This window comes from Suricata suricatta, chromosome 10 (genome assembly GCF_006229205.1).
Source record: "Suricata suricatta isolate VVHF042 chromosome 10, meerkat_22Aug2017_6uvM2_HiC, whole genome shotgun sequence".
NCBI classification, from domain to species: domain Eukaryota; kingdom Metazoa; phylum Chordata; class Mammalia; order Carnivora; family Herpestidae; genus Suricata; species Suricata suricatta.
The window spans coordinates 87,367,539-87,393,589 of record NC_043709.1 but is presented as its reverse complement, the minus strand read 5'-3'; the positions used below and the strand labels follow the sequence as shown (position 1 = coordinate 87,393,589).

At 37.2% G+C, this 26,051-nt stretch overlaps 1 protein-coding gene and 1 long non-coding RNA gene across 4 annotated transcripts in view; one reads left to right on the top strand and one right to left on the bottom strand.

Moving 5' to 3' along the window:
• Nucleotides 1-26,051, top strand: part of PLEKHA5 (pleckstrin homology domain containing A5) — a 238,695-nt gene that overhangs the window by 160,636 nt on the left and 52,008 nt on the right. For 2 of the 3 annotated variants that reach the window (XM_029955014.1, XM_029955013.1), the window contains 5 exons: nucleotides 2,641-3,108; nucleotides 9,009-9,474; nucleotides 12,886-12,969; nucleotides 15,934-16,053; nucleotides 16,856-16,909. In XM_029955014.1, the coding sequence (XP_029810874.1) occupies nucleotides 2,641-3,108; nucleotides 9,009-9,474; nucleotides 12,886-12,969; nucleotides 15,934-16,053; nucleotides 16,856-16,909 (1,192 nt within the window). The remainder of the gene's footprint in view (nucleotides 1-2,640; nucleotides 3,109-9,008; nucleotides 9,475-12,885; nucleotides 12,970-15,933; nucleotides 16,054-16,855; nucleotides 16,910-26,051) is intronic. The other variant, XM_029955015.1, reaches the window with a different exon arrangement.
• Nucleotides 13,951-23,966, bottom strand: LOC115304745. The gene is made up of 3 exons (XR_003914594.1): nucleotides 23,923-23,966; nucleotides 16,101-16,346; nucleotides 13,951-14,077 (listed from the first exon to the last, which is right to left on the bottom strand). It is a non-coding gene; the product is annotated as an uncharacterized LOC115304745 (long non-coding RNA).

Genomic DNA, 26,051 nt, shown 5'->3' with positions numbered 1-26,051 from the left:
CTCTGGGCCAGAAGCCAAGCCAAGCACTTTCCATCAGACAGGCCTGCAATACCTGTTAAATTGGGCAAACTCCTCTTCCCAAGGTCCCCAACATCTGCTGAAGTCCCTGCACCTGCCAGGAAGTGACCTTCTTTACTCACCTGGGAAGGCTGCTGGGAACTCTGTGAGCAGGTATCCAGCCAACATTTCCACGAGGCTTAATGGCTCCATGTTCCATATAGTCAACCTTAGTTCCTTAAAGCTGTCAGGTCATCTCTGAGCCTATGCAAGACTCTCAAACAGGACATTCCAGTCAAAGCTTTGGTCAAACAACCAGTATTTCCAATTGGTGTTCCATTATAAAATGAACAGATTCTTATTGAACTTATGTAAACAATTGTAATAGCCATGAAAGAAATATTCACGGAGTTTTTGAATTTCAGATGGTTTAAGTAGAGAGAAAAGTTGAATGCTCTAGACAAACACTTTATAACATTTTCTTTTCTTGTCTTTTCCACTCTAAAAACTGATAATTACTTTAATTTAGGGTGATAAAAATAATAGCATTTTGGTTGGACTTCTGGCAGCCTAGTAGTTGATTACATGCCTGTAACAATGTTTAGCAGGTTGTATTGATATAATTTACTCGGCCAGAAATTATTTTTGAGAGAGAGCATGAGCAGGGGCAGAGAATCCCCTCTGTGCTGACAGCAGAGAGCTTGAAGAAGGGCTCATACCCGCACACTACAAGATCACACCCTGAATCAAACCCAACTGAGCCACACGGGCACTCCAAGCCAGAAATTACTGAAGACCACCTTTGTGTTCAGCCTCATGTCAATCACCATTATCCTGTAGCAATTATGTTTTTTATTCTAATGCTGGCTGTTAACATTTTTATCCTGCCTTATTGGCCTTACTTAATATTTCAAACTGAAGGAATTTAACTATTGCAATATTCATAAGTAGAGGGAGATTTTGTGTTCTTGGTTTTAAGGTAATGGACTCTCTTTCTTGTATGGCCAGAATACTTACAAATATTTATCAGAGCATATTGCCTGAGAGATAAAACAGCCAGCTTTTAACTAGATAGTTCATTTCTTCTAAATTCATTTGTTCTATTCGAAAAGTCAGTATATAGGGTTTTTTTGGTTACATGTCTTAAATGAAAAGTCTTTGGAAAAATGAGTATTAAAAAAGGCAGTGCTCTTCTAATTTAAAATAACAGCTTTAGATAAACTAGAGATAACTAAGTCTAAAAACTTTTTTCAGCTTTTTGCTATTCAATGTTAAACCCACCCCTTCACCCCTAGAATTTAGTAAAGGTCAGTGTGCTTTTAGCCAAAGCCTTTTCACAATTTTATCTTTTAAGAGAAACAACCTCCATGGTATATCTTAGTAAACCTTCCCAGTGTCTAATATTGCTTCCAATCTAGAAGCTATGAATTATATCCAACCTACATATATGGATAGTTCATAAATTTACTCCCAGAAAAGTGGCCAAGTAGCCAGTCACATTTCTTTTCTTTTTTCTTTTTTTACCCTCATGAATCATATTCTTAACTCTATCTATAGCCGTATATGTATGGGTTATGTGCTTCCTACTCCTCACCAAAACTGGCTGTAATACCACAGTGGAGATCTGATAGGAACATTATTATATATTGAAGTGTAGAAGGTTGGCCAGTTCCTGAAAGGCCTCCCAGCATGGCGTGATCTTGGCAGTTTCATGCAGGTTCAGACACTCAGCTTGGTCTTGTCAGAGTCTGGAAGTGATTGGCTTCAGAGACGCTGACTCTCTTCAGAAAGACCTAGATACAACAACTGGAATGGTGAGCAGGAAAACTGTCCAGTGGCCCAGCCATGTACTATTAAGCAGCATATTCTTCCAGTGGGGAGATGGACATGGGATGCCAGATTCTAATCCAGAATTGCTTGATGAGATAGAATGATAATAGTAATAAAGTCTGCGGCAGCCACTGAACTATTCATCTGATCCTCACACAATCCCATAGCCCTGGTGCTACAATTTCACCCATAGTAAATTTCTGTACCTTGTCCACAAACACAGCTAGTAAGAGGTGGAGCTACAGCAGTCTGGCTGTAAGAGCTGTTCACCGAAAGTCAGGTCCTCTTGAGTACAGATAGAGTTAGTCAGTCATATGGTTCAGATCTTCGACAGCATCAGACTGTAATTTCTTGGTGCAGCCATGTCCATAAACCAGATTCATGTTCGTCTCAAGATGAGTTAACCCTCCTGTCTGGAAGCCCCACTGTTTATTTCAAATGACTAGCTGCCACGGTCCTTTACGTGTGGGTTTTGTGGTTTTACTATCAAAGGACAATCTTAATTTGCTTTATTTCCAGATTTCTAATGGGGACACTCATCACTTTTTATCCTCCAGTGCTTTATACGCCATATATTTTATGTCTTCTTCCCCTCCCTCATTTCTATTCATTTCATTTCTATTTATGCATTTCGGTGTTGTGCTTGAATTTTCATATCACAACATTGGGGGTTTATACAGACTTGTTTTCTATGACCCTTTCAGGTTTTTCCATAAAGCAAAGGTAATTTTACATTTTTCCTAGATTGAGTCCAAGAAAAAAACATGTGCATTATTTCTTCTGATTTACTATGATTTTCTTCTCTGATTTCAGAGTGGACAAGATTACATCTGAAAATGCACCAACTAAAGAAATCAATATCTTTCCCAACCATAGAGTGCTAATTAAACCAGAGGTCCAGAATAACCAGAAAAACAAGGAAATAAGCAAAAATGAAGAAAAAAAGGCATTGGAAGCTGAAAAATATGGATTTCAGAAGGATGGTCATGATAGACCTTTAACAAAAATTAACAGCGTGAAGTTGAATTCTCTGCCATCTGAATATGAGAGCGGGTCAACGTGCGCAGCTCAGGCTGGACACTATAGGCCAGTTAATGTGAATGGTTCTGAGAATAAAACTATCAACGTCAGCCTGGCAGATCTTCGTGGTGGAAATCACCCAAATACTGGGCCCTTACACACAGAGGCTGATCGAGTCATACAGAGGACAAACTCCATGCAACAGTTGGAACAGTGGATTAAAATCCAGAAAGGGAGGGGTCATGAAGAAGAAACCAGGGGGTAAGTGTCTTGTCATACATGTCCTGAACCCAGGTTTCTTTCGTACTGTTGGCAAAGATTGGTTTCTGAGTCACCTGTTGAAAAGTATTAGTTTAAATTGTGTTTGAGACATTATAGCTTCATTTGTCTTTTCTTACTGGTAATCAGACATAAGTGTTTTTTCTCTGTCTCCCATTGTTCTGTCCAGATTTCTCACAGAGGCCCTTACCTAATAGAGGAGAAGGTTAGATACATAAGTGCAATATACTGTGACAAATGAAAGAAGAATAGGATGCTTACAAGAACAGGTTTCAGGGACAACCAGCACGACCTAAAGGTCCAGGAAAACTGTTCTGCAGGAAAGGAAGTACAAGCTGAGTTGTAAAGGGTGGCAGGCTGGTCTTGGTTTAGATACGCAAAACTGCAGGGTTGATGGAGCTTGGACAGGAATCCAGAGACCTCCAGTAGGGCTTAGGTACAACCCCTGTGATGATGCGGGAGAACCGAGGCTGGAGACATAAGCCAGAAGAGATGTTTTCGGATTTGGTGTTTCAGAAAGATCTGCTACAGAATTGGGAGAATGAATTAGAGAAAGCTCAAAAGCTATTGGAATAAGTGAAATGGGGGGGGTGTGGGGAATATATTTAAAGTATGATTGACAAGACTAGTTGAGTGCTTCCTTCATTGTGCTTAATTGCAAACTAGTCTGACTCAGTCTAGTTTGAGTGATAGGGAAAAATCGAGTGACCCCTGCTTTTAGGACTCTAGACATCAGCGTTTGCCTGGTGCCTTTTACCACATTGAAAAGATCTGGGAAGAGAGAAAGAGCATAGGTTCACTTTGAGATAGCCTGTATGTAGTCTGTAGCTCCAGAGAGAAGTCTGGACTTGAAATAAGCTTTGGGGCATCATCATTATATCTAAAGCACTTAAGGTAAGGATGAAAATAGATAAATTCATTCAGTTGGAAGCTAGATAAAATAAAGATCCCACAGGAAAACCTGAAGGAACATTTACATTTAAGGGGAAAATAATTGGGGGGTCTGCAAAGGAGATGAAAAATAAAGGCCAGAGGAGATGGAAGAAAAGCAGGCACCTCCCAATGAGAAGCTGTTCTGTCATTAGGCCAGAATGTGGTGATGCAAACTTAAAAAGAATTGAGTGCTTGTGCACAGAAAAATTACCTGAAGAGTTACTTTGACTCTTACCTCTCAGAAGTAGAAAACCAAAAAACAATGACTTTAATGATGTTTTGGTTAAATGAAGATTAACTTAACAGTGAAACTTCTGAGGTATAAGAATGTTCTTCCAGTTTGCTCAGTTGTCATGGCTGATGTCTGCAGCTGTCAGCCAAAATCTGTCCTTTCAGGAGCAGCTCAAAGGCCTGGGTACACTTGGCCTCATCTTTTGTTAGCTCAGCCAGCACTGCAAGACACTCCTGCAGTGTGTACACTTCCATTTTCTTCTTCTCCACCCTGACTCCTCACTTTTCTGATTTTCCCAAGGGAGACTTGTGAGAAATATTTGCTATTTCAAAAATAATGTGTGATCAGACAGAAGGAAAGCCAGAGGTAGTTCTGGGGGGAATAAAGGAATGGATGGTAGTACTTAAGGTAAGGTAACCATTTTCCGGGAAACAATAATAAAAATCCCAGCCAGAAAATTAGTTGAGTCTGTACTCAGCAAATTAAACCTCGCTTCTTAGTGAAATCACTTTTCCTCAATGATTCTATACTTTCTTACAGTTGAAACTATATAATTAAAGTAGATTGACAAACATCTGTAAGTTATGTTTTTGTTTTTGTTTTTTTATTGTTGAGCATAAATAATAGTTTCAAAGAACTTTTAGGTCTCTTGATTGGTATAATTAGCACACAGAAAGGCTTTCTGTGTGACTTTTTTTCGAATGCAGACCTACAGCTTCTGAAGGTTATTTTGAGCTAAGATTTTCTCTGCGTAGCCCCTCCAACTCTGGATTCACTGGCTAGAGTCTACTTTGAGTCACTGAGATATATCACCTACATTATTATATGAACTTCATATTTTAAAAATAGTTGGGATGTTTTATAATGAAATAAGTTTTATTGGTGGAAAGAAGCATAAAGTTTATTCACAGTATAATTCATCTTGTAAAACTTTATGAAAGGCTCACTTTTATTATTAAAGTTCTAATAGAAAGAAAAGGGGTTTAATATTTAGTCAAATAGTAGATCCCTGCATCTGTGAACAGAGCTTTAAAGTTTCTTTTGAGTGGCAGGCACTGTTAAGATGCATGGTGCCTTAATCCATTGTTCTGCATGGCAGAATCACAGGGACAGGGTTTTCATGGTGTTTGACAGGCAGCTGCTAGTGAATGGAGCACCAAACCTGATGAAGGAGCTTACAGTGTTCATTTCTTAAGCTTTCACTTAAAAGTAAATCACACTTTGCTTAATTTGAATTTCTTTGGGGAAAACCACTGAAGGAAACTAGTTTTTGAAAAACAGGTCTCAAAATGCTAGAAAGTATATGCGGTAAAAATAAATTTACTTGAAAATAACCTAACTGTATTAAAATTCTTCAAAAGTGCTTCCAAAGATGGCAGAAGAGCCTTTTAAACTTTGTAGTCACTAATTAGCCAAGCTCAGTAGAGAAATAGCATACCGTGAATGATCACATGATAGGTTAGTGGCTCACGCTTAATATCCATGTCTACGGGAGGGTCCAGCTCACATACTGTGAACGCTTCAGAGGACTGATGGAGGGTTTTGGTGCAATAGATTTTCTGAGCTGGAACGTAAACATTAATTTATGGGCAGTTTTTATTGTTTTAGGTTAAAAATATATGTTCATTCCTTTTATGTTTAGAAATAGTTTTTTCCCATATTTCCAAACTAGATATAAAGTTAACATTTATATTTTCAGTATATGCTTCTATGTTATATAGTTTATTGCTTAGTACAGAGCTTTTTGCATATTAAGGTCTCTATAATAGTTCTTGAATTTGTGAATGATGAAATCAAGGTATATCAGGGTAAATTGCTTTCGTCCTAGGACACAGGTTCTAGGATAGTATCTATTTCTCTGACCAACTTGCTTCCTAGCTGATAGCTGGGAGGTTGCCAGCTCTGGCCTTCTTCCAGTTCCTAGCTTTGTTGTTAACAGAGAAGGTAGTGGATAGGAAGGGAGACCAAGCAGGGAAAAAAATTTTAAAAAGAGGAAATATTTGTGGCAAGAAAGCAGCAAAGAATAAAGAATCTTTATACTGGTTATATCAGAGCACTGGGTACCTTTCTCCTTCACTCCAGCCCCAAAGGCATCCGGTGGTTAGCCCCACTGCAGTGGGGGGGGCATGTTCAATTTCAAGCAAGCCTGTTGTAAGTAAAGACATTGAAAACCGCATGATGAAAGAAAATTTAGTTTAGGGAGAATGGTTGAAGAAACTGGAAATATTTCAGATACATAAGACATGAAGTTTAGAACTGTAAGATGGCTTTATGATCATATCATCTCATTGATGAGAAAACCAAATCTCCAAAAGTTTCAGTTTTCCAGATTTGGGTAGCATATGAAAGTCTTTAGTAGCATTTAAGATTATGCCCTTTCTGATATGGAGTGCATTTTTATTTTACATTAAATCATTACAATTAAAAGAGTAAATTTTCTAAAATAATTTTTATGGGTTGCGGGAAATTTTTTTAAATAGAAGGGTTATTTTTCTTTTTTATTAAATCCAAAAGTCTGGGAATCATTGGGATAATGAAAAGAGTGCTGCTTAAGGAAGTAAGACATTGCATGCCACTCCTAGCGGGCTCACTAATTCCACCTTTAACCCACATACTGAAAGGAGCCAGGAGGGCACCTGGCTGGCTCATTTGGAAGAGCCTATGATTCTTGATCTTGGGGTCATGAGTACGAGCCTTACATTGGGTACAGAGATCACTTTAAAAAAGAAAAAAAAATTAAAAGGAGTATGACCTCTTGGACTTTCCTACCCTCTCCTCAAAACACACACCACCCCTCGCCAAAATAACAAACAAACAAACAAAACAGCACTCTCTCTAACATTCTCAGAAGATGTAGTTCGTCCAAGGTCTCCTTGTATATAAGTAGGAGAGCAAGAATCTTGGCCTTTCTGACTTTTGATCGATGGCTTTTTCCTACTTTACTGTTTTGTCATAGTTTTCACAGCTTTATCCCGTCTGTGGGTGCTTTAGGCCACAAAAAAAGTATATTTAACTTGAGACATCCTCTGGTAGGTAACATAATTTTACTGCCCTAGTAGGCACAAATTATGCAGGGATTTTTATTGTCACCATTCCTCTAAGCTCAAATGCACCCAATTCATTACACCTAATCACAATGAAATCTTTTTTACTGCAATACATTAGAGTTTACACATTGTCACTGATAATAGTCTTTGGGTCAAACGTCTCTGCCATCCAGCTTATCAGCATGGATTCCCAGATGGTGAAAGAGTGTGGTCAGGTAACTCACACATTAAGTCTTCTACCCTTTCTGGTCTATGTGGTCACCACCTTTTTTGACACTTTAACACCTGGTAGAAGACAGCAAAATAGCATGCAATCATCCATGCACAGTTCCAAACTGTGTGTTGAAAATAGTGCACAGAAGAAATGTGTTAATGTTGAAAGTGGTCAGAAAACCTGAGTGTATGAGGTCCCATCTCCCCCACATTTGGTTTATTGTATTACATTTTATATTAGAATATAGATTTATGCCCAGTGTAGATGCTAGCAAGATGAATACTTATGATTAATATTGATCTTTTAAATCTAGATTTTATTGTGGTTATTGCTATTAAAAAGATTATGTTCACGTTTAGTATTTGAATTGTAATTACACTTTATTCCTACCTCTGAAGATAATGGGGGAACACAAATGGGAACTTTTTAAGGAACTTTTTAATATAATGTATCTGACCTATAGCATGAGGTTAGCAAAGGATAGTTAAAACAGTTTTTTTTTTTTTTAATCAGAGTCTTTTTTAAAAATTGTAAACTAAAATTATACTTTGTTCTCTCATTTTAGGACACTGGAATAATCTGTGCTTAGTAATATGCCTTATGTATCCATACCCCAAAATATAACATTTTAAAATAACTTTATTTTAGATGTTTAATATACATGAGGAATTTTTAGATTACTTTAAAAAGCCTTCCACAAACATTTATGCCAAGGTAGAATATTCATTTCCAAGTTAGAAACATGTAGAACTCCTGAGATTTGCAGTTGTATATCTGAATATAATCATGTGTAAGTATTTTGTCTTTAAATAGTTAAATTTTGAACTTTAGCTTCAAGTCATTTTTATTTTTCAAATTAAGAAAAGATAGGAAGGGGAGTTTTCTTTTCAAACCACAAATGTGCTGATGCATTTCTTCCCAGAAGCAGTCCTGCTTTCTGAAGGAAACATTGTAATAGAGGAGTCACATCCACCTGCAGTGATTCATTTCCTGTGTTCTTGCTCGAAAGGACAACTCAGACCCGTTACTGTTCCATTGCGACACAGAAATCCGACTTACCTGTGTGAAAAGAGTCTAGGAGTTTGTTACATAAAAACAAACAGGATATGGAGGCAAACTTAAGATTAGATCTTGGATATTCTTACAAATAAGTATTTTTCCTTTTTCTTTAGCCAAACTGTACCTTCTGTGGAATTAATAGTCTTTTTTTGTAAATAACAAAGATGCTTTTTACTTAATATAGTAAAGTCGTCAATATGAATTTCATAAAAAGGTTAAATGTTTGTTCATTAATATTTTATATCTTGTGTAATATTTTGATCACCTTTTTAAAAGTAAATACCAAGATATATTTCACTTACCAGAAGGGAAAAAAATTTTTACTCTAATTTAGAATCTGGAAAACAATGTTCTTTTTCATTTTTTACATTTCAATTTTTATTTTATTTTATTTTAGAATAATTTCATACCAAACGTTACCAAGAAATATGCCGAGCCACAGAGCCCAGCTTATGGCCCGCTATCCAGAAGGTTACAGAACCCTCCCCAGAAACAGCAAGGCCCGGCCTGAAAGCATCTGCAGTGTAACCCCTTCCACTCGTGACAAAACAGTAGGACTTGGCGCAGAAGAGAAGCGGAGATCGATGAGAGATGACACGATGTGGCAGCTGTACGAGTGGCAGCAGCGTCAGTTTTATAGCAAGCAGAGCACGCTCCCTCGTCAGGGGACTTTGACCAGTCCCAAGACCATGGTTAACATTTCCGATCAGACGATGCACTCTATTCCCACGTCCCCTTCCCACGGGTCTATAGCTGCTTATCAGGGATACTCCCCTCAACGAACATACAGATCGGAAGTGTCTTCACCAATTCAGAGAGGAGACGTGACTGTCGACCGCAGGCACAGGGCTCATCACCCGAAGGTAACATGTCCACTCATCTTGTGTTAACTACTACTTTACAGATGTCGGGTTTTATTTCTGTTCACCTGTTCTTTTTCTTAATGTGAGAAACAAAACAGATAGGCAAGGCAACTCCTTTGTTTTAAAAAAATAAGAAAGAATATGGGGCTCCTGGGTGCCTCAGTTGTTTAAGCCTCCAGTTCTAGGTTTCAGGTCATGATCTCACAATTTGTGAGTTTGAGCCCCGCATCGATCTCTGGTGACAGTGCGGAGCCTGCTTGGGAGTCTCTCTCTGCCCCTCCCCCATGTGTCCATTCTCTCTCTCAAAAAATAAATAAATAACCTTTAAAAAAAACATAAATGTCTTTTTTAAAAAATTAAAATTAAAAAAGAATAATCTGCTGTGTCAGAATCTCACATATAAAAACCTAGGCTTCCAACACATCACCTTTCAAGAGCACAGAAATAGTTATTTTGAGCAGATGTGTATACATTCCTCTGTGCTCCATAGCCTGTGTCATCAGCTTTCCATGTAGGTTAAGACCACTTACATTTGTATTGGCTTTTTACACACTTGAAAATTTTATACCTGTCCTCTTTCAGCAGGCCTGTATTCTTGCATCAGGTTCATCTTGCTCCTTGCTAAGATAAAAGTGCTAACCTCAGGGCGCCTGTGTAGCTCAGTTGCTTAGGTATCCGACTCTCGATCCCGGCTTAGGTCATGATTTGTGGTTCATGAGTCCATGAGATCGAGCCCCACATGAGACTCTGTACTGACAGTTCAGAGCCTGCTTGGGATTCTCTCTCCCTCTCTTTGCCCCTCTCCCCACTCGCTCGCTCACTCTCACTCTTGCTCTCTTTCACAATAAACATTTTTTTAAGAAAAGTGCTAATCTCTTCTTCTAACCAGCTGCATATATGGCTTATTGAAATCTCTCCTTATGTACCTGAGTTAATAGAATAACAATGCCTACTGGTATATGTACTTTTAAGATATACATAGAGATGGTATTTTAATTGGTACATGATGTTGGTTTAAGCATTGCTTAGTAGATTTTTTAGAGTTAATTCAGAGTGTTTTGTGTTGGTTAGCTTTTTATCATACTAAAGCACATATTTTGATCATTCACTCTGTATGCAACCAGTTTTTTAGGGTCTGTCCTAAAATGAAGAGGAATTTTTCTGTCACATTCTTTTTAATTCTAAAGTATTTCTTATTTTATACCACTTTAAAATGTACTCCTTCTGACAGACTGAATTCTTCAGTTATAACATAAAGTGTATGTTTGATATAAATTATATATTTTCCATAAATAAGCATTAGTTAGAAATGATTAAGTCAGTCAGAAACTTTTCTTCTTGGGGGAAGCTTTAGTTTGCCAGATCAAAAAAGGCTCACTTTGAACTCCATCATAACAAAGTCCTGTGTTTTGTCACTTTGTACATCCAACAACTGAATCATCTTTGATTTTAAAAAAAACTAATAATATTTAAGAGAAATCTGATTGATAATTAGCATGTGGTTGAAAAATGTTCTCTTGGTAATTAGTATTTTTATTATTTTTGGCCTAAATTTATCATCTGTATCTATTTCTTTTTTTATTTTTAATGTTTATTTTTGAGAGAGAGAGAGACAGAGCAGAGCACAAGCAGGAGGGGGACAGAGAGAGAGGGAGACACAGAATCTGAAACAGACTCCAGGCTCCAAGCTGTCAGCACAGAGCTCGACATGGGGCTTGAACCCACAAACTGTGAGATCATGACCTGAGCCAAAGTCGGACACCCAACTAACTGAGCCACCCAGGCACCCCTATTATCTGTTTCAAAAACAAATATAAAATGAATGTATGCTCTCTAATTCCTAATCAACTAATTGTCTTCTCCTCTTCCCAAAAAACTTCTTAAACATTGCCAAAATTTTCTTTCAAACTGTCCTGTCATTTTCTTTGATGTGATCATTGGTTCCCAAAGTATGTCCATGGACCCCTGCGGGGTTCCCATGACCCTTTCAGGGAAGCTATAACAGCAATAATAAGACATTATTCATTGTATTACCATTTTCTAAGAGTGCAAAAGCAGCGGTGGGTACTGGCATGTTAGCGTGAATTGAGGGCGACTCCAACTCTACCATGGTCCTCGTAATGCTTCCCTGCCACATACTGGCAGCAAAAATAAAGGAAGGAGCAGTTTCACTTAAAAATGCCTTTGATGAAACAATGAAAGGTAATTTTATTCAATCTCGACCTTTCATTATTTATCATCTTCATAGTGTGTGTGTGATGAAATGGGAAATGTGCTTAAAGCATTTCTCTTGCATACCAAACTGCTAATATCAGGGTTGACTCACAGAAAAAGATTTGTGTGGTTGAGTTGCAAGTTGAACTAGCTCTGTTTCTCCTGAAACACCATTTTTACGTGAAAGAATAAATGACAGACAAACTACGGTTGTTCACACTTAGCATTTGACAGACACTTCTCAAAGTGAAATGTTATCCATCCTGTCACTTCCAGGAAAACAACCAACAGTATTTGTCCCTGATGACAAATTTGAGCTTTCAAGTAAAAATTAGAATTTTGGAAATCTTCTATCTGCCACTGTGAGCTTGACAGCTTTCTGGTGCTTACAGACCAGTGGTGGTATGAACAAGTGTGTGTTCCTGGCATTGTATACTGACTGACACGTGTCAGCATCTGCAGAGCTCATTGAATCAGCACTTTCCACATGACTAGGGTTTGATATTACAAAATCAGAGATGGGGGGAAAATTCATCTAAAGCATAAACACAGGCATACCTCGTTCTCGTGTGCTTTGCTTTATGGCACTTTGCAGATACCTCTTTTTTTACAAAGTTAAGGTTTGCACCAACTCTATGTCATGGAAGTTTGTCGGCACCATTTTCCCCACTCCATTTGCTGCTTCTGTCTCTCACATTTTGGTAATTGTCTCATTATTTCAAACCATTCTTTTACTGTTACATTTGTTATGGAGATCTGTGATCAACGATTACCATTCACTGAAAGCTCAGATGATAGTTAGAATTTTTGCAGTAAAGTATCTTTTAATTAAGGAACTTTTTTTTAGACGTAATGCTATTGCATGCCTAATAGCAGCATAGTGCAAATATACCTTGTACGTGCACTTGGAAACCAGAAAATTCATATGGCTCACTTTATTGCATAATTCACTTAATTGTAGTAGTCAGGAACTGAACTCACAGTATCTCCTAAGTATGCCTATAAACTAATAGGTGTGAAAGTAACAGTATGAAAAGTTCATTGATACAATTTCAGATAACACTTTGCAACCAACTTTTAATGTCTACTTTCATTAACACTAATAACAAATGTTAAATTATATTTTGTAATGTAAATTTAAGATTTCTCATCATTGACATTGACCACAGAATTTATATTGTACCTTTATTTTCCTAGCACGTCTATGTGCCTGACAGGAGGTCAATGCCAGCTGCCCTGACTTTACAGTCTATTAGTCCCCAGAGCCTCCAAGGCAAAACGGTGAGTTCAGTATTCTTATTTATCATATCATGTTTTATTTATGTGCTACACATGATAGCACATATCTGACAGAGCTTTTAGGTTTGAATTTTCAGAGAGGTTCCCCCCAAAGAAAAGCTGTTGCTACTTTTGTGGAGGAGGGTACATCAGTAGAATTTGGGATTGTGTGGCCATTTCACTATCTGGAGACATCTCCCTAAATGTCTGGGTGGGTTTCTTTACTGCATTGGTTGTTGATTCCCTTATTCCTTTTTTTCCTTAAGTTTATTTATTTTGAGAGAGAGAAAGACAGAGAGTGTACAAGTAGGGAAGGGGCAGAGAGAGAGAATCCCAAGAAGGCCCTGCACTGTCAGCACAGAGCCCAATACAGGCCCTCAAACGCACAAACCATGAGATTGTGACCCGAGCCAAAGTTAAATTTTGGATGCTCAACTGACTGAGCCACCCATGTGCCCTGATTCCCTAATTCTTAAAGCAGAAGTTGGAGTAGTTAATGAGTGGAACACCTCCAGCAAGAAACTGTGTGTGGTCACTCTCTGGGCCTATGAAGAAGTCTCTCCTGGAGGCCACTTGGGTGGACCCAGTTGCTTAAGCATCTGACTCATGATTTCTGTTCAGGTCCTGATCTCAATGGTTCATGAGATTGAGCCCCGCATCAGGCTCTGTGCCGCCAGCATGGAGCCTGCTTGCGATTCTCTCTCTCGCTCTCTTTCTGCCTTGTGTGTTCTCTCTCTCTCTCTCTCTCTCTCTCAAATAAATAAACTTAACAGAATTTTTAAAAAGCCATTTCTCCCATGAATTTTTGCATAGATTCACTACTTTAGAGGTGGGAAATCTGATTTACTTATTTATACAGAGAGAGACTATAAAAATACTAAGTGGAAGCAAGTACTTAGCATTACCACTTCATTGTCAGGATTCAAACTGGGAAAGAGTTCTGTTACCAGGACACTGTTATTCTTCACATTACATAGAAAAGATGACTTCCATTATTCCATTTTATTTTAATGGCCTTGTTTTTTCTATGCATTCATATCAATAGGTAGTCTCAGTTCCTGGGAAGATGTGGTTTGAAGATCTGTGTAGTTGTTCATTTAAAATTCTCTTCCTGCAGGAATCAAAACAAATTCATCTTATGTGTTTTGCAGATGTTTTATTTCATCTCTGAATCTTTTACACGCTAAGTTATAAGAAAGGTATCCTGGCTTTAAACTATTTCCAGCTTACTTATTAAAGGTTATAAATATTGCTTGAGTAAAACTGAAAACTTTTAAATGTCGTAATTTTTAAATATTAGATTGGTGGTCTGCCACGAAGCAGACGTTTATCATAAGATAATGCCGAGTGCCGTCTTACGAATTTTTATCTTCTGCCTTGCTCCCTCTGGTGGATAGTTAGGGTAAGATGTACTTACCACCTTTTGTGTGGGTCAAAAAATGTGCCTGTTTTTATTTTGCCTCAAAATTTAAATATGTAGCAAACTTTCTGGAATCTTTCATCCTTTTGAAAACTATCTTTTTAATTCAGTAAATAATAAAACCAGAGTTTCAAGATTCCTTCTTTTGATATTTCTTTCAAATATCATTCTGGGTCTTACACTGTCTGAATCACTTACACCACCCTATCTCCTCCTTGGCAAGACCTCAAGAGCTTTGTATGGTGATCATAAGACACGGACTCTCCCATGGTCATGAGGTCACCAGATGTGGTTGGCATCAGAGCAAAAGCGGCGATTCTTCTCCTGTTAGTGAAATTTCTTCTTTAAGTCACGTACATACATATTCTTTGACTCTTTAATATAAAAGACTGTTGTCTCATCTTTATAGATATCTTTATCTGAAGAATCCCATAGTAACTCTGGCTTACTTCTAAGTAAGCTTAAGGGCAATAAATTTTCATATAATTTCAAATTAACAGTTAAAGATTATTTCTGTCCCTTAAAAGTTGTATAGAATATAAAGACAAATGGCAAATGAACAGAATAGAAGAAAGCTGGTGTAATACTGTGTTACAGGCAAGAAAATCAATCTCAGGAACATTTTTTGGCCTGGAAGTTTTAAGACCGCACTGTAGCCCTGAAGTGATGAGGTTCTCCCTCTGGCCCCTCCTGAGTTTTTAATCATAACGAAGCTCAGAGAAATACCAGATAATATTTTATGGCCTATAAGACTGCCAATGACCACACTTTATTGCATATCTAACAAAGAAAAGCATATCAGATTGGCCTGTTAAGGAATTTTATCTACTTTTGAAAGTTTATTCCTCTTGGTGATCATAGTAACCAATCAGGAACCAGAGTGCGGGAGGAGGGTTTATGTACTCATGGAACTTTTCTGTTGGTATTAAATACTGTCTTCTTTTTTTTTTTTAACCCTTCTTAAAAAAGAAAAACTGATCTTTTGGTCATTTAAAATATCCTGTGAACACACTACTAGTGACATTTCAAAATATAACTAGGAAGCAATTAATAGATCCCAGGTACTGAGTTTAATGATATGAAGCTGTCCTCCAAGTTTTACATGAATTTCAATGCTTTTTATTGACCTTCTATTCTCTAAAATGGAGTGTTGGACATGCAGGTATTGTTCTATTGCTGTAAAATCTCAGGCATCACTGAAAAATGTCTCTTAATGGTAATTTTTAATAGCTCTTATGCACAAACCTTACAGTGGTTTTTTGGCATTGTGCTTTTTTACACTTAACATTTAAGTATTCTTTCATGAATTCTGAGAAACTGCCTTAATATACAGTTGTTTTGCTGCATCTTTTAAAGTAACACTGTTCCTTCTATTTCTCTAGATATCTATGCATTTGTGTAGGACCTATCATCATAGTGCCTAGGCACTATGTTTGATGTGAGCCGTAAGAGGAAACTTGCCAAGAAATCTTGGTTTAATATCTGTCACTTAAGACAACAATTAATCTGTTTTCCACTGTTTGGATTCTTAAATTGTACTCCTTCAGCCAGAGGAGCTTACGCTGCTGCTGATAAAGCTGAGACGGCAGCAGGCCGAGCTGAGTAGTGTCCGGGAGCACACGTTAGCACAGCTCATGCAGCTGAAACTTGAGGCCCACAGTCCAAAGGTCAGCTCTGAAGACTCATGTGTGTGTCATCTGCCATTTCCACTTACCTTGAGCCATTCGTTAATCGGTTTGATTGGTGTCATTAGTGTCGAGCATGAGCCCATACAGTCATTGCAATGACATTATGATCTCCTATTGACCCTTTGAGAATTCACTTAGTTCTGCATTATTAAAGGGAAACACGGGTAGGATGAATTTCTTCTTGGTCTTCCAACCCACTCACCCACCAACTTTTGGTCGTGAGGAAGGAAATGCATACAGACTTCATTCACCGTATACTGTAGCTTCCACAGCTGATAAAAAACAGATCATTGAAAAGTCCTGTAATTCCCTAGAAAGTACTAAGTTGAAAATTGGTTATAACTAATAATACTGCCTTATAAATGTCAGAGATTAAGATATTTCTTTTGTTGACTAAAAGAATGAACACATGTAAACATTTCTCAAAGGGTTTAATAGCCTCTGGTTATATGAGAAACATCCAAAGATGTACTATGTCACAGAAAACTTTTAACCTGTAAAACTTCTAACGTTGAATCTGCTAAAGCCCTTTGAAGGATTTTTCTGCTTAATATTTTAGCTTCTGTGCATGTCTACTTAATTTCTTGCAAAACCGAGTATGATTTTTAATAATTTAATATGTCATCTGTACAGTTTGCAGGGAAGCATGTATGTGAAAGTTGTGTACTGTGCTATAATGGGTTGTGGTAAACTACCTGTTTTTCTAATTTCAAAATTGACCTTTTCATGAATTCTACACCCTCTTTCTCTATCCCTTTCTTTCTTGATTGATGCCTACTAGAATGAAATTCTTTCACATCATCTTCAAAGGAACACCATATATTTGGATCATCAGGTGGGATTTGTAGAATTTTTTTTTTATTACAGTACCTAATAGAACTTTAGAAATGTAGTACAGTTTTCCAGATTATTTAGAGCTATTAGCACGACTTTTATAAGTGACAGAATAAGGAATTCCTAACAGGATAAATTCAATAATGCCAAAATAAACAAGTAGAAAGGGTAGTTGTGTTAGGAGCAATACAATGCTGGGTCGCTGGAAAATTGGGAGCCTGAATTCTCTAGACTTCCTTTTCTTATCCCAAGAAAACTCATACTCATTAAGATTTATGTCTGCTTGGGGTCGACTTAATTAAAGAGATAGGTACCAAGCTGTGAATGCCTTGTTGGAAGACCAGGAGGGGGCAGTGTGGTATGCTCTCAAGGGGTAGTGATCATTTGATCATCAAGGTGTGGTGAGCGTTTTTAATTCTGTAACGTCAGCCCTTGTTCAGCCCTCTCCTCCTGGTGTTTGGTCTTAGCTAAGCTCTGTGGAATCGTTTTTACAGTGGCCTGAGTTCCTGCCATTTCCTCAGTGTAACAGTGAGTGTGGATGGTTACAGTGAGTGACAGTTCATGAACAGGGACTGATATTTCCATATTTTAGTTTTTATGAGATTCTATATTAATATTTAATTTTAATTTGATGTGAACTTTTGATATGTTCTTAAAGATTGAATTTCTTCCATTGAATGCACCTTTTATCTATATAAATTAAGCTATAACTTGTTTAGCTATTTCAAAATAACTGACTTGAGCATTTTACCAAATGAAAGGGTTACTGTGGAAAATGTCATAAGACAAATGTTTACATATTTATATTAGCCTGCTTAAAGCAAAATAATAAGGTACGGCTTTAAAGTTAGTTCTTTTTAAAGAGGGATTTTACATTAGGATAACCCTTTAAAAGCTGTTCATTTTTTTTTAATTTTTAAAAGAAGTTTACTTTTTTTAACATACAGTTTATTTTCCCAAAACATGTTTTCATCATGATTTTGCCAGTTGGAATGCTTTAAAAATCAGCATTTCATGAATTCAAATTCTAGTCTTCACTCCAGAGACTGATGCTGTTGAAATTTAACCATGGTGTACATTTACACTTTGAAAGTAATTTAATAAAGACATGAAGTCTTCCCTCAAAATGCCACACTGCCAAGAAAGCTTCTAAGATGTGTTGGTAAATAACTTTCATAAAAGCTTTTTTGTCAATAAAGCTAGTGAAAGTTCTGAAAAATAATGGGATATTACAAAAATTAGGTTTAAAAAACAATGATATAAATGTGAATCTAAAGTCATATAGTATCTCTGGAAATAAACCTAGTGGTTCACTAGTTTATTACTTACCTCAATAAATCAGAACTAGAATTACAGAGACTTAGAGCTTTAGAAAATCCCAGGGCTTGCTGGCTGGCTCAGTGGATGGGGCATGCCACTCCCCGGTTGTGAGTTCAAGCCCCACGTTGAGGATAAACAAGTAAATAAATAAACTTAAGAGGGAAAAAATCCTAGGAGGGGCACCTGGGTGGCTAAATTAGTTAAGAATCCAACTCTTGATTTCACCTCAGGCCATGATCTCATGGTTCCCCACTGAGCTTCAGCACTGTCAGCACAGGGCCTGCTTGGGCTTCTCTGCCCCTCCCCCACTCACAGGTGCATGCTCTCCCTCTCTCAAAATAAACTTAAAGAAATCCTAGGAAAAGACAGGTAAATATATTGAAAACACCACAATTTGCTAAGATGCTTCTCCTCAACTCCCTTTCCCAGGTTGAGCTGTTTCTTCCCTTTACCCAAGTGACCCAGATCCGACTGAAGCTTCTGTTCCCCTTGGTACTCTTGAAGCACGCTCCACTGAGCCTTTGCTGTTGGAAAGGACAGGCTAGTGGTGGCCCATAGGTGGCCTCCAAAAATCTCAACTTTTAACTGATCCTCCCTGTTCCCTTTACACATCAGCAGAGGTTCTCTAGTAGTTACCTTTTTCTTACATTAGATCTTGAAATAAAATTATATTAGTCCAATTTTAAAATGTAATGAAAGGAATTACAGTAATTATTTGAATACTAATTTGCATGATCGAAATAAAACAATTTCTGCTGGAAAAAATTGGGCCATTTTTAGACAATGAATAGACAGTACATAGAAACAAAGAAGGTGGAGGCTTTGCTCAGAAATTCAGATGTGCCTAAATATACAGATCCTTACGGTTTCCTAAAGAGAAATCCCTCTTTAAATAAATGAAAATGTCCTATGGCTCCAAATAATTATATTTAATGTAAATGAAATATTTACTTTTGTACTGTTCTATATTTTATATCAGCAGTAAAGTTATTAAGTTATATTAAAAAATTCTTGATCATTTTAAATTTTAATGAAAAATTTTTTGTTCAGCTCAAACATTTCTAGCTTAAAAAAAACAAAAAACAAAAAAACATTTCCAGCTTTTAATCTTGTTACTGCCAGTAACTTATTTTAGATGACCAGGTCTGTTGTTTTTATAGGCATTATTGGTTGCCTGGTATATAAATTGATTCACCATTTTTTTTATAACTTCAAATTGGAAGCTAGATTTTAAAATCTGAAAGTCAAAAGAAAAGGCTCTGGTCACATTTTATACTAGATATCCTATCAAATGAACATGTACTAATTAATACTCACTTTCAACACTTATTCTCCTAGCTCAAATACATCATTAGAATAACTTAAGCAAAATTCAGCAGCAAAATTCAGTCTTTCTCCTGCATTATTCAAAAAAAAGGTTTTATTGATTGAAATTCTCTTAATTGCTATCACTGTCCATAAAAAGTAGAACCAAGTGTGGTCTCTGAGTTGCTTCAGAGGTAAATTCATTTCTAATATCAGAATGGTTATAACAAATGAAAAATAAAAATGCCTTACCCTGAAATTCTGAAGATCTACATATTATTATACAGTCAATCCAAAAATTCGACTTCTGGTCCCTATAACTTATAATTTGGCTTCTAAGTAACCACATTTTGAGGATGACTTCTGTACTGAAGTGTTTTTAAAAATAACAAAAGCTATACTAATTATATGGTAGAATTTTCTTCTGCTTTCTGTTTCATTTTGGAGTACACTATTATCATTTGCTTGTGCTTTTACAGCCCAATTAGTAGACTATTCACAAGCTACGTTTATTAAGACTGGCCTAGGGGCACCTGGGTGGCTCAGTTAGTTAAGTGTCTGACTTGGGCTCAGGTCATGATCTCACATTTCATGGGTTCGAGGCCCATGTTGGGCTCAGTGCTGACAGTTAGGTCAGAGCCTAGAGCCTGCTTCTGATTCTGTCTCCCTCTCTCTCGGACCCTCCCCTACTCGCGCTGTCTCTCTCTGTCTTTCAAAAATAAATTAAATAAATAAAAAGTAAAAATAAATAAATAAAAGACTAGCGTAGGTTTGTCATTTTTGTGAATTTTAAGATCACCTGTGAATGTACAATAGTCATAGCTAAATAACTTCCTGTACCTCGTCCAGGTTCTATTTAGAAAATGAACAAATACCTAACTTCTTCTGATCAATCATGAAGGGAGGATTAATAGGAATGTGGAAATGAGAATGTTTTCACCCCTTTAACCATATTCTCCTCCCCTATTTTGGCTCCTCGCTCCATTTGTTTCTTCCTCACCTGCTTTTTCTAACTTTACCTATTAGTGACTAAAAAGCAGTTACGAGAAAATTTAGATGATGTTCCCTCTCCCTTCTTCCTAAAATCTTCTGCCAGCTTTCCATGTAGATAATGATAACAGAAAATGAGATGCTAGGAACTGGGACTAGGAAATAAGTAGGAGGACATGGATAGAAGGATCACGGAACTTGGAGCCACGGCTCACAGGCCTTTGTCATCGTGCTGCCCCCTTGTGGGAAAACTAAACATATACCCACCCTTTCCACCATAACTGCTCCTCACCCCCATCTGATTTTATTCTAGCACTCCAGTAGCTAACCTTCTCCTTTAAGAATGCTTGCCACAGTAAAAAAAAAAAGAAAGAAAGAAAAGAATACTTGCTATAGTAAATGGAGCTTGACTTCTACACATCTAAGCTTTACTTGCACAGGTACAGCAGTTATTTTTTCATCTTTTAAATATAAAAATTGTAGCATTGAATGCCCTTAAAATTATGACATTCTGCCTTTACTGCTCTCCAAGAGTCCTCATAGTTAATTGCATCAGAAACATTTGCTTGAGAATGGGAAAGGAGAAGCCATATCTCAGCTACACTTGGGTTGCAGATTGCCTCTTCCACATGTGTTCAAAGTTCTTTGTGAAAAGAATATGCCTCTGTTCCAGTAATTAACGAAGTTGATTTACCCAGTTGGAGCTGTCTCCCTGCTGCTAAAACATAGTTAAATTGTTTCCGAATATAGCATCAAATAGTATGTACTTTAACATCAGATAGCTGAAGATCTTATACTCACATTCTCATGGAAGAACTGGAAATTTCTTCTGACAAACTAGCTTGCCATAGTATAATGAAAGAAAAATACAGCTCAAGCATACCTGTGGTGTTATTGGTGTATGAAAATGTTAAAGGGACACCTGGGTGGCTCAGTTGATTAAGCATCCATCCAACTCTTAAATTCAGCTCAGGTTATGATTCCATAGTTTGTGGCATCCAGCCCCACGTCAAGCTCTGTGATGACAGCACAGAACCTGCTTTGGACTCTCTGTCTCCCTCTCTCTCTGTTCCATCCCTACTCATGTGTGCTTGAGAACACTCTGTCTTTCTGTCTCAAAAATAAACAAACACATTTGGGAGGCTCCATCGGTTAAGCATCCAAGTTTGGCTCCAGTTATGGTCTCACAGTTTGTGGGTTCAAGCCCCGCGTCACTCAGAGCCTGGAGCCTGCTTTTGATTCTGTGTCTCCCTCTCTCTCTGACCCTCTCCTGTTCATGCTCTGTCTCTCAAAAATGAATAAACATTTTTAAAAACTTTTTAATAAACATTTTTTTAAATGTTTAAGAGTTGCAACAGTCAGTAACCACATCCTTCTGTATTAGTACATTTTTTTTAAGTACTATCAAATGCTTGTGGGGAAGATAAAATCATTTTACTGATTGTAAACAGTACAAAATTATTGTGTATTAATACTAACTTTTAAAACATCTTGAAGAGTAAGCTAAACCTTCTAATTCGCAAAGATTTTATAGTAGCATTGAGATTTCATGAGGTAATTCTTCTTATAAATATGAATATTTTATGAACTGTGAGCTAAAATTAATGACTTTTGGAAGAAGTCTGATATTTCACATTGGCTGCTGTGGACATTCCTCATCAGTATGCTTTCTATATCCTGTCAAGAAACAATACTAATAAAAAAAAACTGTATAGACACAGACTTTGACCACCTTTAAACATGCTTATGCCAAGGGAAATGTAAAAAGAAACAATTAACTGAATGTATGTAATTGGCACTGAAACCATTCAAGGTGAAAATCCAAGAGCACTTTTTTGCATTTTGTTCTTTATGTGTTTATGAAAGACAACTTCCCTAGAAGGGAAGAAATGCAAACAAGATGATTGAAGAGATTCTTAATGGCTCTCATTGTTCGCATCAGTTCAACAACTTCCGTTCTGTGGAGCTATTAAGCAAAGATCACGTTTTCTCTAATATCTAATATTTCAAGGGATCCTGGAGCTTCTGTTTCTAGGGATGGTTGAGATAATGTTTCTAGGGGGTGTAGAATAGGCATCTGGCAAAAACAAACGAAGGAAACTAGAAAATTGAAAGTATGTTACTTTAACATTTAGTAACCAGTTACATGGTATAGAATATCTGTTTTTTAATGCCTTGCTATTAAGGGTGATCCTTTCTCTCTCAACATCACACCTCATTCTTCTTTTTCTGTCTCTCCCTTCCTCTGCATATTTAATCACAGAAAAAGTGGGAAGAGGGGGATGATATCCAGAAAGTTCTAAAGCAGTATTTGATGTAATGGCAGACCTGTAAGAAGGCTAAAATAGATAGTGGGTAGATTAGAATTAAAAACTCGGAAGGACTTATTTTACATATGTGAACTCTGATCTCTTGACCTATTCACTGCCTACAGTTTATTATCAAGATTTTCCAATTTCTTACTAGTAATTAATCAATCCCTTTTTGCTGTTATCACTCATCTCAACCTTAATACGGGAAGTTCTCTGGTTTTTAGTGTTCTCTCAACTGAGCATTCATCCACACATCATTTTACGAGTTGTGTCTTAGTTCTTCATCTCTAGACCCTGGGTTTCTGTCAGGAAGCAGAGCCTGTAAGGTGTCCTTGATGTGGGCTTGTTCTCAGGAAGTTTACTTTGGGCAGTGATGCCAAGGTACCACAGTAAAGAGAGGGAGCAAGGCAGGAGGGAATATATTATCAACTCTCTAGACAAGTTGGGCCTTATCCAACTGCTACTTGTTGATGAAAGAAACACCACCAAATTGCCCAGCTGACCACAGAAGGAAGGCTCCCATCCTCCTCTGACCAAGAGTTGCCTCTTGAGACTAACTCTCAGCACATTGAGGTTATACATGCGTGAGCACCAGGGTTCCAATACACAAAGTGGTTGGCTCAGCAAGAGCTGAAACAAAACTGAGCCAATAGGATGTGGAGAAGGGCACAAGGGTATCTAAAATACCTCTCTACAGTTCCAGTTATGTGTTTCTAGTGGCTTATGAAAATCTGCACTTGGACATTCTACCTTCAGTTCATTACATGCCCAACATGTCCAAATTTAGGATTGTCATTTTATCCCTCAGTTCTCTGATCAAAAAGCTGAAAGCAAAATTAGTTCAAAATACTGCTCACCTTTAACGTCAGTGATGTAATATTTATTAAGCATATCATCCTTGGGGAAGAGCTGATTGCACTTTGAGAAGTATCAAGACCTTTACTTTGACTGCTTAGACCAAGCCCTCAAGGGAAAAGAAAAAAGTGAGACCCAGTCTCCTCCTCCAGCTCTGGCTAGGAGAGCCTGACACCAGCCTACGGCGGTCTGATTGCCTGGTTGATGAGAAGGAAAACAAGTGGCAGCCTACCTAGAAGGATCCAAGTGTGGCAGTTCTCTTGTTCCACCACTCCAAGGGGAGGAATTATACAGACCCACGAAAATGGAAAAATTAGGTGCGACAGCTTCCTGGAGTTATGTCACGTTCTCCTGATATTTTATCTGTCCGACACCACCAAATATTGAAGTTTAAAATACCTTGAAACTCGAATTAATGTGTTTTAAGAACTATTTTACTGAAAACAGAAAAGTCATGAGCATCTGTAGATTACTTAACTGAATACATAGTATCTTCATGGTATTTAGTCAGGATTATGGAGCCCATCTCCTCATTACTATTTAACCACAAAATCTTGGCAGTAATAAAAGCACCTATCACATTATGTCTCTCACTAACTCTAGAAATTTCACAAATGCTTTGCTACAAAATAAGGACTCCTTTTGGTTTATCGTTCAAGCTCTACCACCTCCCCAAACTGTGAAATACTTCCTACCCTGCCATCCCTTCTTTTCAGCCAACAACTCACCGTTTCTCAAGTGCTACTTTAAAAGCAGTCCCATTCTCTACACTGTGCATCTGTCCAGTACCTGTTCATCCTAACAGCCTTAGTAACACCTTACAGCTTCTGGAACCCCGGCACATACACTACCCCACTTGATTCTTCCATGTCAGCCTCTGTAGCATGTGGGCCAGTTACCTTTGTCTCCAGAAGCCAGTTTTGATGACTTGCCCGAAGTCACAAAGCTAGGATGAGGTACATTGTGTTCATGAATTTTCCTTCCCTTTTTTTTTTAATCTATTGGACTTCCTTGAAAATTAATGGAGTTGTTCTTATATTTTCCTAGATAGGAAAATGAAAACAATTTCCCCACCCCTCCTAAAATGTGTAATATTTATACAGTGTGCTTTTGTATTTCTCAAAGCAAATATTTTTGTAGCCCAGTGACTATAGCTTTTGCTTCTATCTTATTTTTATTCATTTTTGCAGAACATTCATTCAGCAGAGATTTATGGACCTCAGTGTAAGGCAGGAAGTTAGTGCTTACAAACTAGATTCTTTATTTTCAAAGCCCAGGAAGGAAATAAAGTTAAGCATAAATGCCAACAACATTTTTAAGATTGACCTAAGAGTATGATTATGTAGTTAAAACATAAGGTGATAAATCTTTAAATTAATGGTAGGAAATCTGCTACTCAGTGCCAATTGTAACTCAGAATACACAATTGCTATTAATAAAATCCAGATCCTTGTATCCAGAAGATATTTTAACTTTAATTTAAAGCTCAAATATATTTTGGAGTAGATTTACCCACAGCCAAAACAAATAAATACCTTTTTTTTACTAACAGAGGTATCACATTTTCATGTTTGGAATGTTTGGCCCTTTAAAATGGCTTTAAAGTACATGCAAAGAAGAGAAAAACATAACTATATCAAACATTATATCCACAATAAAGGCACTTTTGCAAAATAGATTTTGAGTTCTTTTAACATTTCTGGTTGCCTTTAAATCCCAGGAATAAAGATGGTAACATCAGATAATAGTATATTCCTTGAAGCCAAAGGAACGGTGTTAAGAATAAACAAGGAAAATAGTTTAAGCCACTGAAGTAAAAATTAGATCCATGAAGTTTATCCTATAGCCAAAAGGATTTTCGTTAAATAAAAACATAAAAGACCCTAGGTAAAAAGAGGTAGAACTCCCTGTGAGTAAATTATTTACATAAATTATTTGGAAAGACATTAGCTGAGACTTTCTTCAAAGTTGTCTTCAAAATCTACCCAAGGTGTGTGTGTATCTCAAAATGAGGGCTCTAAAAGTTTAGCTATTTAAGTAAGGTTGTGAGTGTAGAGATTACCCTCCTTTCATTCTGCTGAGCTCAGGGTATTTTTATGTTTCTCACTAAATAGACCTTATCAATAACTCTGAAGCCAGTACTTACTGCATCAGCCAGTTTAGAAATGCATCTGCTTTTTCTTTTAAGTGAATGTCAGATATGTTTGACTCCTATGTTAGTATCCCAGTTTGTTATTACTTTTTTTTTTTTAATCTTTCTCCCTTGAACAAAAAGGGAAATACTATATTGTCAAGCTGCATCTTTTGAAGTACCATTGATTCTTCTGAATGCGTAATAGTAATTTCTTTCCCAGGTTTTAC